General features: G+C 41.7%; 1 protein-coding gene across 1 annotated transcript; it reads left to right on the forward strand.

The window, feature by feature from the left end:
- The first annotated feature begins 5,891 nt into the window (after positions 1-5,891).
- Positions 5,892-13,736, forward strand: LOC137631604 (uncharacterized). Its single transcript, XM_068363471.1, has 3 exons — positions 5,892-6,288; positions 6,546-6,640; positions 11,734-13,736. Exons 2-3 carry the CDS (start codon positions 6,633-6,635, stop codon positions 13,271-13,273), a joined length of 1,548 nt encoding a protein of 515 aa, XP_068219572.1. The 5' UTR covers positions 5,892-6,288; positions 6,546-6,632; the 3' UTR covers positions 13,274-13,736.
- Positions 13,737-15,133: the final 1,397 nt, after the last annotated feature.

The following is a 15,133-nucleotide window of genomic DNA, read 5'->3' on the forward strand; positions in this document are numbered from 1 at the left end:
CTAAAATCAACAGACAATGGAGAAAGCTTAGACTCCTCCACGTCTGATGAGGGATCAAGATGTGCCTCCTCATCATCCGACACTTCATCAGCAGAAGGTAGCGAAGCAAAAGGACCAGAATGCTGAACCGCAGAGTCAGAACGGGTAGGAACAACAACAGAGGTTTCCTCAACTTGAGGGAAAACCTGAGGTACAGACTGCATAGGCTGAACAACAGTCGGAGCAGAAGGCAGGTGCAAGGGTGAAGGAGGTTGACTCCTAGCAAGAGTTGCACCCAAGGATTGCACCAGCTGAGCGGAGGACGGAGGCGGAGTAGTCCGTTCCTGTTCCTGAGAGATGAGTGGAGCATGAGAAGGTTGAGGCTGCGCAGAACAAGGTAAAGTTCTAGCAAGCTGAGGCTCCTGAGGCGCAAGTGCATGGTGTAGATGAGCTTGCCTAGATGAGGGTTGAACTCGGTGCAGCGCTGGTTGAGCAGACAGACTCACGGAGGGGAGAGGTTGTTGAACCCCAACCGAGAGTTGCACCACTGGTGGAGCAGCAAGGGGAGGAGGAGGAAGAGTGTAACTCTCCTGATCCCAAAGCAAGGGTTGCCTTAAAGAAGGCTGAGGCTGAACAACACTGTGAACAGCAAACTCCGAAAGTGGTTCAACATCGTACGCCTGGCAGATGGTGCTGCGACCAGGCGGAGCAGGTGCAGGCTGGGCGAGCACAGGCGGAGCAGGTGCAGGCTGGGCGAGCACAGGTGCAGCGAGAACAGGTGGAGGGAGTGCAGGAGGTGCAACACTCAGCCCGACACTCACGCATCAAGTCCGAAAGCTGAACTTGCATGGACTGAAGCAGGGTCCACTTGGGGTCGGCAGAAACGATAACAGACTGAGGTAAAGTCACAGTCGGGGTCTGTATAGGCAGAACCTTACTCCTCTTGGGCGGAGTACAGTCGACCGATGACAGAGGCGAGTCGGAGCTGAGCCAATGACTGCAACCTGGCTGAGCACTCGCTGACTGAACTCTACGTTTGAGCGGTCTCGAGACCTGAGACCAACGTTTCTTCCCTGCATGAAGATCAGCGGACGAGAAGACGGGCTCAATCGTCTGCAGGTGGGAGTGACGGTCTAAGGAAGACACGCCCGCAACCACCGAGGATAATTCTGTGCGCCTAACAAGGCCTGTCGAACCCTTAAGCCCTTCGACATTGCTTCTCCCCTGGGCATGGGAGCTTGCAAGAGGTCCCGGACTGGGAGGACGACTGGCTCGCACAGAAAAATCCTCACGCACCACACTGGCACCACTAGCACTTGGCACTGCACAGACACTAGCACTCGTCACAGCACTGGCACTATTTCCACCCACTGCACTCTTGACCTTCAGTTCTTTAACCTCGGCCATCAGAGACTTATGGTCACTTACCACTGATTCTACTTTATCTCCTAAAGCCTGAATAGCACGCAAAACAGTTGACATATCAGGCGGAGGGCACACAGTAGGTTCGGGGGTAGCCACTACAGGGGTAGGAAAAGGTAGGGGATCATGAGGTGAGGAAAACATAGAAGAGTGAGAAGAACTTCTCCTAGCTCTAGTTCTCTCTAACTTGGATGAATATTTTAAAAGACGTACAAAATCCAATTCCGAAAGTCCGGCGCACTCCTCACACCGATTTTCTAATAGACAGGGCCTGTCCCTACAGTCAGAACAAGCGGTGTGAGGATCTACCGAGACCTTCGGAATACGCCTATTGCAAGACCTACATCGTCTATGGGAGGGAGCTTGCGAAACGTCAGACATCTTGTTTCAAAGAGTAAGTCAAAGGGTGATCCAAAAACAAGCAAAAATTCATTAACCGTTAATCAGAGTTTATATAAAAGCTAACTAGCTAATATAAAAAGGATTCCAGTATGCGACAGCCGTTAATCTAAGAGAATACTTCACCAAATATCCATGAATAAACTCGAAGACCATGAGCGTATCCCAGAACGTCTAGCCGGAAGCACGACAGAGGAATAATTGAGGAGGTGTCAACAACAAATGATTGAGTACCTGGCCACAGGTGGCGCTGGTAAGTACACCCCCTTCTAGTATTGTGATAGCTGGCGTATCCCTCCATAGAATTCTGTCGGGCAACGGAGTTGACAGCTACATGATTATCGGGTAAGTTTAATATTGAAAATTTACATGTACGTAAACCATTGACTATAAATTTTAAGCACTGTACACTAACTTTAACAAATATTCAGTGAAAGTACTATATGAAGCAAACAATTCACTACTGACTTGTAGCAGACAGGAAATCCAAGCTTTAATATTTTATAGACTTTATATGGGAAGTGTTTATTCAAAACTTATCCTCCACTATTCCAAGTGAATATCAAATGATTTGGCTCCTGAAAAATCCAGTCTAGTAGCAATTTTACCAAAACATTTTTTCTTATTATCCATGGGATACTTCCTACAACTTTAATATCATACTTTAATACTGTACCTTCAGAAACTTGCATGTTTCTAACTGAAGACTACGGAGGAATCAGCAATATTTCGGGTTTAATTCTTCAATATCTCAAGTTGAGGAACAGCATTACACTACTGTATTAAATTTCTTGCCTTCTTGTATCTTGTAGTGATGAAAAATTAACTATCTCACTGGTTAGCTGGTACCTTGTACAGTATACACTTCAAGCCCTTTAATGTGAACAAGTCTTGGCAGAGGGAATAATCTGAAATAAATAATTACCACATAAGAATTAGGTATACAGTAAATGATAGTGGAATATTTTATTATGTAGACTTTCAAGTTTCATTACCTTCAGTATATTGGAATACCCCCTAAGATAGGCTACATACAGAAGCATGAAATTACTAACTAGGAAAAATAGAGCATTTTGGAAAGGAAACCAAATTTCCCTATTGAATGTACAGTAATTGTAAAAAGTAGAAAAATTATATTTTAATTATAAAATAAATTTTTGAATATACTTACCCGGTGAATATATAATAGCTGCTGCTCCAGCGGCTCGACAGAAAAACACACAAAAACTCGCGAGCGATCGCTATGAAGGTTGCAGGTGTGCCCACCAGCGCCAACTATCGGCCAGATACCGCATATGCATGTAAACAAGCCTCAATTCTTCTCGTCCCGCTGCGTCTCTATTGGGGAGGAAGGGAGGACCTTTAATTTATATATTCACCGGGTAAGTATATTCAAAAATTTATTTTATAATTAAAATATCATTTTTAAATATTTAACTTAGCCGGTGAATATATAATAGCTGATTCACACCCATGGTGGTGGGTAGAGACCAGAGTTAATAAAGTTTACAGCGTATATGCTTAGAGTTTTTGACAGTTATAACATAACAAAACCCAAATATATAGGTACCTGGTAAGGAAGTTGACTTAGACGATTACTCTGCCTTGTTAGTCTGTCTTCCTCACGAAGCCCAGCGATCCTCTTAGGATGCTGAAAGACTCCCAGGAGCTGAAGTATCAAGGGGTGCAACCCATACAACAGGACCTCATCAAACCCCTAATCTGGGCGCTCTCAAGAAATGACTTTGACCACCCGCCAAATCAACCAGGATGCGAAAGGCTTCTTAGCCTTCCGTACAACCCAAAAAACAAGATTAAAAACATTTCAAGAGACAGATTAAAAGGATATTGGAATTAGGGAAATGTAGTGGTAGAACCCTCACCCACTACTGCACTCGCTGCAACGAATGGACCCAGTGTGTAGCAGTCCTCGTAAAGAGTCTGGACATCTTTTAAGTAAAATGACGCGAATACCGACTTGCTTCTCCAAAAGGTCGCGTCCATAATACTTTGCAGAGATCTATTTTGCTTGAAGGCCACGGAGGTTGCTATAGCTCTTACTTCATGCGTCTTAACCTTAAGCAAACATCGGTCTTTCTCATTAAAGTGAGAATGAGCTTCTTGTATTAAAAATCTGATAAAATATGACAAAGCATTCTTTGACATAGGCAATGATGGTTTCTTAACTGAGCACCATAATGCCTCAGATCTACCTCGTAAGGACTTAGTACGGGCTAAGTAGAAATTAAGAGCTCTAACCGGACATAACACTCTTTCCAGTTCGTTGCCTACGATCTCTGATAAGCAAGGAATATCAAAAGATTTAGGCCAAGGACGAGAAGGCAGTTCATTTTTGGCCAGGAAACCAAGTTGAAGTGAACAAATGGCTTTTTCTGTAGAAAAGCCGATGTTCTTACTGAAGGCATGAAGTTCACTGACCCTTTTAGCCGAAGCCAAGCACACTAGGAAAAGTGTCTTGAGGGTGAGATCCTTCAGGGAAGCTGAATGTAATGGCTCAAACCTGTCTGACATGAGGAACCTTAGGACCACGTCTAAGTTCCATCCAGGAGTTGCCAAACGACGTTCCTTAGAGGTCTCGAAAGACTTAAGGAGATCTTGGAGATCTTTATTGTTGGAAAGATCTAAGCCTCTATGACGAAAGACCGAAGCCAACATGCTCCTGTAGCCCTTAATCGTGGGAGCTGAGAGGGAGCGAACATTTCTCAGATGTAAAAGAAAATCTGCGATTTGGGCTACAGAGGTACTGGACGAGGACACAGATGCTGACTTGCACCAGTCTCGAAAGACTTCCCACTTCGACTGGTATACTCTAATGGTAGAAGCTCTCCTCGCTCTTGCAATCGCACTGGCTGCCTCCTTCGAAAATCCTCGAGCTCTTGAGAGTCTCTCGATAGTCTGAAGGCAGTCAGACGAAGAGCGGGGAGGCTTTGATGGACATTCTTTACGTGGGGCTGACGTAATAGATCTACCCTTAGAGGAAGACTTCTTGGAAAGTCTACCAGCCATTGAAGTACCTCGGTGAACCACTCTCTCGCGGGCCAGAGGGGAGCAACCAACGTCAACCTTGTCCCTTCGTGAGAGGCGAACTTCTGCAGTACCTTGTTGACAATCTTGAATGGTGGGAATGCATATAAGTCCAGATGAGACCAATCTAGGAGAAATGCGTCTATGTGTATTGCTTCTGGGTCTGGGACTGGAGAGCAATAGATTGGAAGCCTCTTGGTCATCGAGGTGGCAAAGAGGTCTATGGTGGGTTGACCCCAAGTAGCCCAAAGACTCTTGCACACGTCCTTGTGGAGGGTCCATTCCGTGGGAATTACCTGACCCCTCCGACTGAGACAGTCTGCCAAGACGTTCAAGTCGCCCTGGATAAATCTCGTTAACAGGGAGATGCCTCGATTTCTTGACCAAATGAGCAGGTCCCTTGCGATCTCGTACAGCGTGAGGGAGTGTGTGCCTCCTTGCTTGGAGATGTACGCCAAAGCTGTGGTATTGTCGGAGTTGACCTCTACCACTTTGTTTCGAAGGAGACTTTCGAATTTCATCAAGGCCAAGTGGACTGCCAAAAGCTCCTTGCCGTTGATGTGCATGCTCCTCTAACTTGAGGTCCACAGACCTGAGCATTTGTCAGACAGATGCTTATTTTTGAGTAAGTTTCATATGCAGAAGGTTTGTGTATGTTATTGATGTCTTTATTTGTGGGTTTTGTTAATTAATAAGAAATGGGGAGACAAATGCAGTTAGTAGTAATTGTAAAGATATAGAAAGAGTTGTGGAGAGACAGGAGAGTGAACGGGAGTTAGGTAGGATGTTTTCAACTAATTTCGCTGACTCCAGGGTTCTTTCCCGTAAACAACCCCCCCAAACGACAGGATCCGTTCTTGAATGTCGAACGGAACATAGACGAATGAGACGTGGAAGCCGGGAAAAAGTCACGTGATTAAGGATAGCTTGACACGCCCAGGACGACCATATATAAGCAACGAGAAGACGGCATCTCGCTCTCTTCCTAGTAGTCACTCTGTATAATAGGTCTAACGACCTACTTAACCTGCCGGGTCTCCTTGACGACAACACATGGCGGCTGCCTATACCAAATTGAGGGACGGCGATTACGTAGAATACTAAAGCAGCCGCGAAATTACAGGGGAACAATTACCCCTGAGAACGAAGGACGACGAACAAAGTTACTACGCCCGCACCTGAGTGTCTGTGAGTGCGTTTGGCGAGACGTCCCAGAGCGACCGAGAGGCGTGACGTCCCCGAGTGACCAAGGCGTGTCTAGAACTTCGCGCCAGCCTTCCCAACACCTGACGAAGGCTTATACTTCAGCGACGACAGTAGGCCTATAGATGACGTTTAGGCCTAACTAAACCAGGATTCACCAAATTCTCCAGCCAGTGTCAAGACGTCTGAGTTCATCACTAAGTGTTAATGTAGAAACCACGCTTTTGTTTTTGACTGCTTGTAAGTGCCTGTTCAAACCCCTTTTTATGTCTAGTAAAGAAAGAAACCAGCATTCGTATCCCTCACCCACGAAACTTTGCTTATGTAAACTCCTGAGAGAAATCCAATTAATATAAAACTAAAGGAAGAGGTAAGATACTAGACTAATTAAGAAGTTATTGCTAACTAAATCAAAGACATCTTCACAAATGGTGGCATCGTTAAGGGATACTGTGCCGTGTTGTATTAAGTTTGAACTAACACTGGCTTTATTTCAGGAAAGTGCTGAAACCCCCTTTTATGTGTCGAAGAAATACAAAACAATTTCAAGAAAAACAGAGGGAAACCAAAGGAGTCGTGAACCAATGGATATGTGAGTAGTTTGCATGTTTTCGTTCACTCTCTTGTTTTGTATAAGTACTGTCTCTCTATAGAATAGGAAGTTAGGGCATTTGTCTCTCGTAAGAAAATTTTGGTGTTTTAATTTTTCCTTTTTTTTGTGATATGAGTCTGGACAATATTTTCCAAAGACTTACACAATATCAATACGACTTGAGATTAACTGCAGACAGACGGTCGCGAAGTGCTAGTGTAGGAAGACGTCAAAATCTGACTAGAAACCGAAGTTCGAGTCCGGTAAGAGCAAATATTGCCGATATGAATTCCGCTGGGCTGATCACACAAACCACACGGTTTTGTGGAAATGTAAGTAGGGATAATCCCGACAAACAAAGGTTAGAGAAATACAGTGTAGATAAGTGGTTAGCGGACACAGAGAATAGGATCGCTAGTTTTAAAATAACTGACGATGTTGCAAAAATTAAACAGGCAATGATGTTAGTCAACGTAGACGTAGGGGATGCTCACCCTACATTAAACGGTAAGGCCTTTGAAAAAATTACCACTTTCAACGAGTTCAAGGAGGAATGCAGACTATTGTGGCGATCGGCCAAGGAGACCGATCGGTTGTTGAACTTGTATAGGTTTAACTCGGCTAAATTTGAAGGTGATTCCATGCCTAGTCTGTATACCCAGGTTCTGAATCATTTAAGAGCAGTTAGGGAAGACTTTTTGTCATTGCCCACAATCACGGTAGGAGACGGAACCAAGTTTAGTAAGGATAATAAGAACCTGGTAGATATAGATGAAGTTCTAAATCTTGTGGCCTACAGTAAGATGTATGCGGCCTTGTTGGAAGACCTAAAGTTAGATCCTGCCCAGAAAACCACAAAAACACCGAACGAATGTCAAGAAATTATACAGAAAAACGAGACCGGTAGGAATAAACATTACCCTAAAGATTATCAAAATAACCAGCCCCCTGGCAAGTCAAATGAAGAAAGAAGAGGAAATTATAATGAAACATATAAATCTAGAGGGAATTATCATCATAAGGGAGCTAGACCAAAGAATAGGTATTGCCAGTATTGTCAAAGAGGAGGTCACACAGACCAAGAATGTTGGTACCAAGGTAAGAAACATAATAAACCCTCCGAAAATACTCCTCAGGTACAGGCAAGGGATAACTCAAACCCTACTAATTACTCCGAAGAAAAACAAGGTAACAGAAAGTGACTAGAAGAGCAGGATAGGAGTCCAGGAAATAGGGAAACCAAAGAATGGAAGGATGTTGCAGGTAGCGGAGGTACATCCACGTTGCCAGCAACATATTTATCCTTCCGACAGCAATCATTACCCAAGACAAATATCAAGATAGAAGGTAAAGAATGTCTTAGTTTGTTAGATTCAGGAAGTACTGTAAATCTCATAGGGCTCCATACCTTAACTGATTATTTGAATATACCTATTTCTGCAATTAGGAGTGAGGATACATTAATTCAGGGGATAACTGGCAATCAGCTTAACAATGTAGGAGCCATAGATTTAAACATTGAATTGCTAGAGAAGAAGTGTCAAGTGCCATTTTTGGTTTTGCAAGAAGTAGCATTTCCCGCTCGAGCTTTGATTTCTTTTGCAACAATGCAAGATTTTGGCATAGTTTTTGATTGTCAAGACAGAAGATTAGTTCTAAAGGGAAATAATCAGGAAGTCTGTTTCCAACTTGTTGATGACAAGTCCACTACAAATTTGGCCAATTTGCAGGGGACCGCTTCGATAGTTGAAACACACTCCGGTTCAGAAAGAGAAAGGGAAATCAAAGTAAAATCAGAAGAAAGGGAGAAAGAAGAGAATTTAGCAATTGCACCCAGAAAGGGGGAAATTACTTCTTGTAAAGGCAGCACACATACTAAGGAGAAAAATGTCGACAGAGAATCTGAGAGAATAGATAAAAGGGAATTCCAAGAAGTTTTGCTGCTAGGCACATTGAATTCACAAGAATTAAGACACTTAAGAGAAACAGAATCTCAAAAAGGAGGAGATGAAGATTCATGTTTTTGTACTCAAGTACAAACTGGGGAGATAAGTCTGATCAGCACAGCAGATGCAAACAAAATAAGATTTAGGCTAGCTAGAGATGTAGTACTACTGCCCAATACTCTTACTAGAGTATATTTGATAACCCGCCTACACACTAATAATGATGTAATCTTGACCCCAGAAGGATTACCAGAATATGTCAGAATGGATAACTCATTAGTTCAGATGGAGGGATTAGCCTGTACTACTTATGTCATGAATTATTCTGATAAAAGACTCCATTTGTTAGCGGGTACAGAATTTTGTACAGGAATAGAAGTTACACACAAAATGATTCCGTTAGAGGAGGAAACATTGATGCAGGAATAGATAGGGAGATAGATAACACCGATTTTCCTGAGTACCGTAAAAGGTTAATAGAAACCTTAAATAAATATAGGCCGGGCATAGCAATTACAGGTGATAGGTTAGGTAGGACTGAGGTGTTAAGACATAAGATAATCCTAGATGATGGAGCTAAACCCTTTTTCATACCTAATTATAAATTACCTATCAGCCAACGTCCAATAGTAGATAAAATGATAGAAGAAATGAAAGAAGAAGGAGTGGTCATACCCTCTAAATCACCTTATAATTCTCCCATGTTGTTGATTCCAAAGAAAGATGGAAGTTACAGATTAGTGATTGATTATCGCAAGTTGAATGCGAACACAGTTCCTGATAGGATGCCCATGCCTGTAATAAATGATGTTTTGGCTCAGTTAGGAGGAGCAAAGATCTTCTCGTCCTTAGATCTACTAAGTGGATATTGGCAAGTACCTTTAGACGAAGAATCAAAGCCATTAACTGCCTTCAGCACACATAAAGAACACTTAGAATTTCAGGTAATGCCATTTGGGTTAACATCAGCTCCATTGACTTTTGTAAGGTTAATGTTACAGATCTTAGGAGACATAGAGAATGTGTCAGTCTATTTAGATGATGTCATTATATTTAGCAAAGATATAGAGAGCCATTTCGGAACCATAGAAATCGTTTTAGAACGACTAAGACTGGCAGGATTAAAGATAAAGGTTAAGAAATGTCAATTCTTGAGGAAATCATTAGAATATTTAGGACATGTGATCAGTGCTGATGGATTGCGCATGCAGGAAGGAAAAATAAAGGCGATTGTGGAATATCCTGCTCCACAAAATTTGAAAGGTGTAAGAAGATTTTTAGGGATGATAGGATACTATAGACCATTTGTCAAAAATTTTGCTACTATAGCTAAACCATTGACAGAATTAACTAAGAAGGATGTAGAGTTTGAATGGAAAGCAGAGCAAGAGGAGGCTTTTCAAAAGTTGAAGGAGAAATTAATCCAAGATCCTATCTTAGTGTATCCAGACTTTAGCAAGCAATTTTACTTAGCATGTGATGCTTCAAATACAGGAATTGGAGCAGTTTTGTTACAGAAGGCAAAAACCCGAATGAGGGTAGTATATTATGCAAGTAGAGTCCTGAATGCGGCCGAACGAAATTACAATACCACAGAAAAGGAATGTTTAGCCATTCATTGGGCACTGAGAAAGTTTCGGCACATTTTGTTAGGACACAAAGTAAATGTACTTACTGACCATAAACCCATCTGTGACCTATTTAAGAAAAGAGCTTTCACTAATAACTTAAAGTTTAATCGATGGTTTATTAGTGTGCTAGAGTTTGCTCCAGAATTTAGATACATTCCAGGTAAGTTTAATACTTTAGCAGATGGATTATCTAGAGCACAAGAGGATACTGAAAGAATTATCACAACTAACACTTTTTGTTTCAGCTGTCAGGTCGTAGACTTAGATTTGGAGAGAGTTAAAATCGAACAAGAGAAACAAGAAGGTATCAGGAAAATAATAGGAGATTTGCTACAAGATGAAACCTCTAGGTCAGATTTTGAATTAATAAATGGGATATTATATAAGAAGGCTAAGGATAGGAGTGCTTGCTCTAGACTATATGTGCCTGACACCCTGACTAAAGAAGTATTAACTCTAACACATACCCACAAGTTGGCAGGACATCCAGGAATCAAAAAGACTCTGAGAACAATAAATAGAAATTATTTTTGGCCTAAGTGCAGCGAAGAAGCAAAGCAATTTGTAAATGAATGTCAAACTTGTAATAGGCATAAAGGTCATGTAAATGTCAGAGCTCCTTTAGAAAAATATCCTAGTAATTTAAACCCTTTTGAGGTAGTTCAGATGGATCATATAGGACCCTTTCCAAAAACTTTGAGAGGAAATAAATATATACTGGTATTCATTGATTATTTGACTCGGTATTTAGAAATTGTCCCAGTCAGAGATAGAACTGCAGTTTCTGTTGCAGAAGCTTTAAAGACCAGAATACTCACAAGACATTCGTGTCCGGAGGTACTTTTGTCGGACAATGCACCCGAATTCACCAGTGAGGTAATGAAAAAGCTTTGTGAATTTTTTTGAGATAAAGAAATGCGAGATAACCCCTTATAAGCCGAGTTCAAATGGGACAGTGGAAAGGGCCAATAAGAAGATACTGGATGTACTGCGAACTATCATTAGTCCAACTACAGAAGATTGGGACCTAGCGCTAGAGGACGTTCAGTTTACTTTGAATAACACAGTAAATGAGACAGTAGGAGAAACCCCACACTTTTTGCTTTATGGTTATCAGAAAAGACTGCCAAACTCATTGTTAGATGACGCAAAACCTCCTAGGCACACATATGATTACCAGGACTATATAGCTTGGAAACTGCAAAGAACCTTTCAAATAATAAGACAAACCAGACAATCTTTAGAAAAGGGCCAACAGGTAAATAAGAAATACTATGACACAACTAGTTCCATGACTGACCTGAAGATAGGCTCACAAGTATATATAAAGGTACATGTAAAGGAAGGACCAAATGAAAAGGTATCTCCCAAATTTGAAGGTCCTTATAGAGTGTTAGAAAGGGAAAGGAATAATAAATTTAAGCTGATACATGAACAGAATTTAGATGTAAGGTATGCCCATTGGAATCATATGAAGGTTGTAAAAACTAATCCATGGTCCTCTCAACTTCTACAGGAAGTGGTGGAAAAACTTCCTTCTGATCCTACCCCTGGTGGTCGGTATCACTTGCGAAATAGACATTAAAAGTGGGGCCTTGATACAAAATCATGGAAAAGGTGAACTGTTAACAGATTTTGCTGTAGTAAAAATTAATGTCAATTCAATATTAGAAAGGGAAGAACATTTGAACCAGTTAGATAAAGAACTACGGAAGTGCATACTAACCCATAGTGATTCTGCCTTTGTAGAAGTATTAAGAAATTTACAGGGTAAAATTGAAGACATTGTCAGGCCTCAAAGAAACAAGAGATCTTTGTTACCTTTTGTAGGAAGTGCCTTTAGTGCTTTGTTTGGAGTGGCTACAGAAAACGATGTAAGAGGTTTGACTGATCGTGTAGAACTAATCGAGAAATGGGCTAATCAGAAGGGTAATCTTATAAGTACTCTAATAGAAAATAATAATAAGAATGTAGAGAACATAAAAAAGATGGTGGAATTTATTAATCAAGTTAACGTGAATGTTTCTGATAAAATAGGTGACCTAGAACAAGTGTTTAAGTTGATTCATGAAGTAGAAATCGAGATTGGTGATCACAAGGAATCTGTGAACGGACTAATAAATGCACAAAAGGGAATACTCAGCCCTGCTATCATTTCTCCAAAAACTTTGAAAGAAATTATCGATTGGTGTATGGTAAATAGCCATTCCAAGCCTTTGCTAGAAGATATATTTTGGTATTACACAATGTCAACTGTGAAAGTAACAAAAGGGTATTTGTTGGTATTGATCCCCTTCAAGGGTATGAATTTGTTTGACCTATATACAATACATCCTTTCCCAGTTAAGATAGGAAATGCAACAATAATTTGGAACCATCCGAAGGTTCGTCTAGCATTGGATAAGAACAAGTTGTTGATGATTATTTTAGAAGAAGGTGATTTAGAACAGTGTGTGTTGATAAGTGAAAGTCAATCCATGTGCAATTTTGTGCAAATTAAACAACCTATGAGCAATTTTCCGTGTATCCAAGGTATTTTCTTTGAGAATTATGAGTTGATGAGAGAGTGTAAATTTGAAACTTTTGCTTTGCCATACAGGGCATTACGTTTAGGTAATGAGATTTTTGTTTATGTACAAAATACTAAAAATGCAGAAGTTACTTGTGATGGGAAGACTCAAACATTTCAGTTAGGAAACTTGAAGTCATTTGCAGATTCTTGCTCAGTAGTGATAAATGATTATCTCTATTATGTACCAAGTGTGTTTTTGCATTATGAGTTAAATCAATCTTCCATTGCAAAGAGTTACGAGAACAAGATTAATCATTTTCAGCTAGACAAATTAACAGTGGTAGAAAATGTGGCAATGCCACTTGATAATGATTATGTTCTGTTTTACAAGAAAGATGTTGCACCATTTCTGACTATGTGTAATGTGTTTTTGATTGTACTTGTTACTGTGGTAACGTATAATGTGGTGAAGTATTTGGTTTTCAGAAAATTGGAAAGGATTAATGAGTTGCTACTAGTTATTACTGGGAAACCTAAAGAATAGGTTTGTTGTTTTGTTGTATGTGAGGATTCTATAAGAATCCTAGTAGCTGGCCGAGTGGTGTCAGACAGATGCTTATTTTTGAGTAAGTTTCATATGCAGAAGGTTTGTGTATGTTATTGATGTCTTTATTTGTGGGTTTTGTTAATTAATAAGAAATGGGGAGACAAATGCAGTTAGTAGTAATTGTAAAGATATAGAAAGAGTTGTGGAGAGACAGGAGAGTGAACGGGAGTTAGGTAGGATGTTTTCAACTAATTTCGCTGACTCCAGGGTTCTTTCCCGTAAACAACCCCCCCAAACGACAGGATCCGTTCTTGAATGTCGAACGGAACATAGACGAATGAGACGTGGAAGCCGGGAAAAAGTCACGTGATTAAGGATAGCTTGACACGCCCAGGACGACCATATATAAGCAACGAGAAGACGGCATCTCGCTCTCTTCCTAGTAGTCACTCTGTATAATAGGTCTAACGACCTACTTAACCTGCCGGGTCTCCTTGACGACAACACATGGCGGCTGCCTATACCAAATTGAGGGACGGCGATTACGTAGAATACTAAAGCAGCCGCGAAATTACAGGGGAACAATTACCCCTGAGAACGAAGGACGACGAACAAAGTTACTACGCCCGCACCTGAGTGTCTGTGAGTGCGTTTGGCGAGACGTCCCAGAGCGACCGAGAGGCGTGACGTCCCCGAGTGACCAAGGCGTGTCTAGAACTTCGCGCCAGCCTTCCCAACACCTGACGAAGGCTTATACTTCAGCGACGACAGTAGGCCTATAGATGACGTTTAGGCCTAACTAAACCAGGATTCACCAAATTCTCCAGCCAGTGTCAAGACGTCTGAGTTCATCACTAAGTGTTAATGTAGAAACCACGCTTTTGTTTTTGACTGCTTGTAAGTGCCTGTTCAAACCCCTTTTTATGTCTAGTAAAGAAAGAAACCAGCATTCGTATCCCTCACCCACGAAACTTTGCTTATGTAAACTCCTGAGAGAAATCCAATTAATATAAAACTAAAGGAAGAGGTAAGATACTAGACTAATTAAGAAGTTATTGCTAACTAAATCAAAGACATCTTCACACATTCCCGACCGTCCAGGGTCGCACCCCAACCCAAATCCGACGCGTCTGAGAACAACACGTGGTTTGGGTTCTGAACTGCTAGGGATAGTCCCTCTCTCAGACTGATATTGTTGTTCCACCATTTCAGGCATGCCTTTACTGGTTCGGAGACCGGGATTGATACCGTCTCTAACGTCTTGTCCTTGTTCCAGTGAAAAGCTAGATGGAACTGGAGAGGCCGAAGGTGTAGTCTTCCTAGCGAGACAAACTGCTCCAGGGATGATAGAGTCCCTACGAGACTCATCCAATTCCTGACTGAACACCGTTCTCTCTTCAGCATTAGTTGGACTTTGAGCAGGGCTTGTTCTATTCGGGTGGCAGACGGAAAAGCCCGAAAAACTGGACTGCGAATCTCCATCCCTAAATATAGAATAGTTTGGGATGGAATCAGCTGGGACTTTTCTAGGTTGACCAAAAGTCCCAATTCCTTGGTCAGATCCAACGTCCAATGAAGATCCTGCAGACAGCGATGACTGGACGAAGCCCTGAGAAGCCAGTCGTCCAAGTACAGGGAGGCTCGGATTCCCGATAAATGGAGGAATTTTGCCACATTCCTCATGAGCCTCGTAAACACGAGAGGAGCAGGACTGAGGCCAAAGCACAGGGCCCGAAACTGGTATACCACATTCCTGAAAACAAACCTCAGAAACGGTTGGGAATCTGGGTGTATAGGAATGTGGAAGTACGCATCTCGTAGGTCAAGAGAGACCATCCAGTCTCCCTTTCTGACCGC

Source organism: Palaemon carinicauda, chromosome 40 (assembly GCF_036898095.1).
Source record: "Palaemon carinicauda isolate YSFRI2023 chromosome 40, ASM3689809v2, whole genome shotgun sequence".
Lineage (NCBI taxonomy): Eukaryota > Metazoa > Arthropoda > Malacostraca > Decapoda > Palaemonidae > Palaemon > Palaemon carinicauda.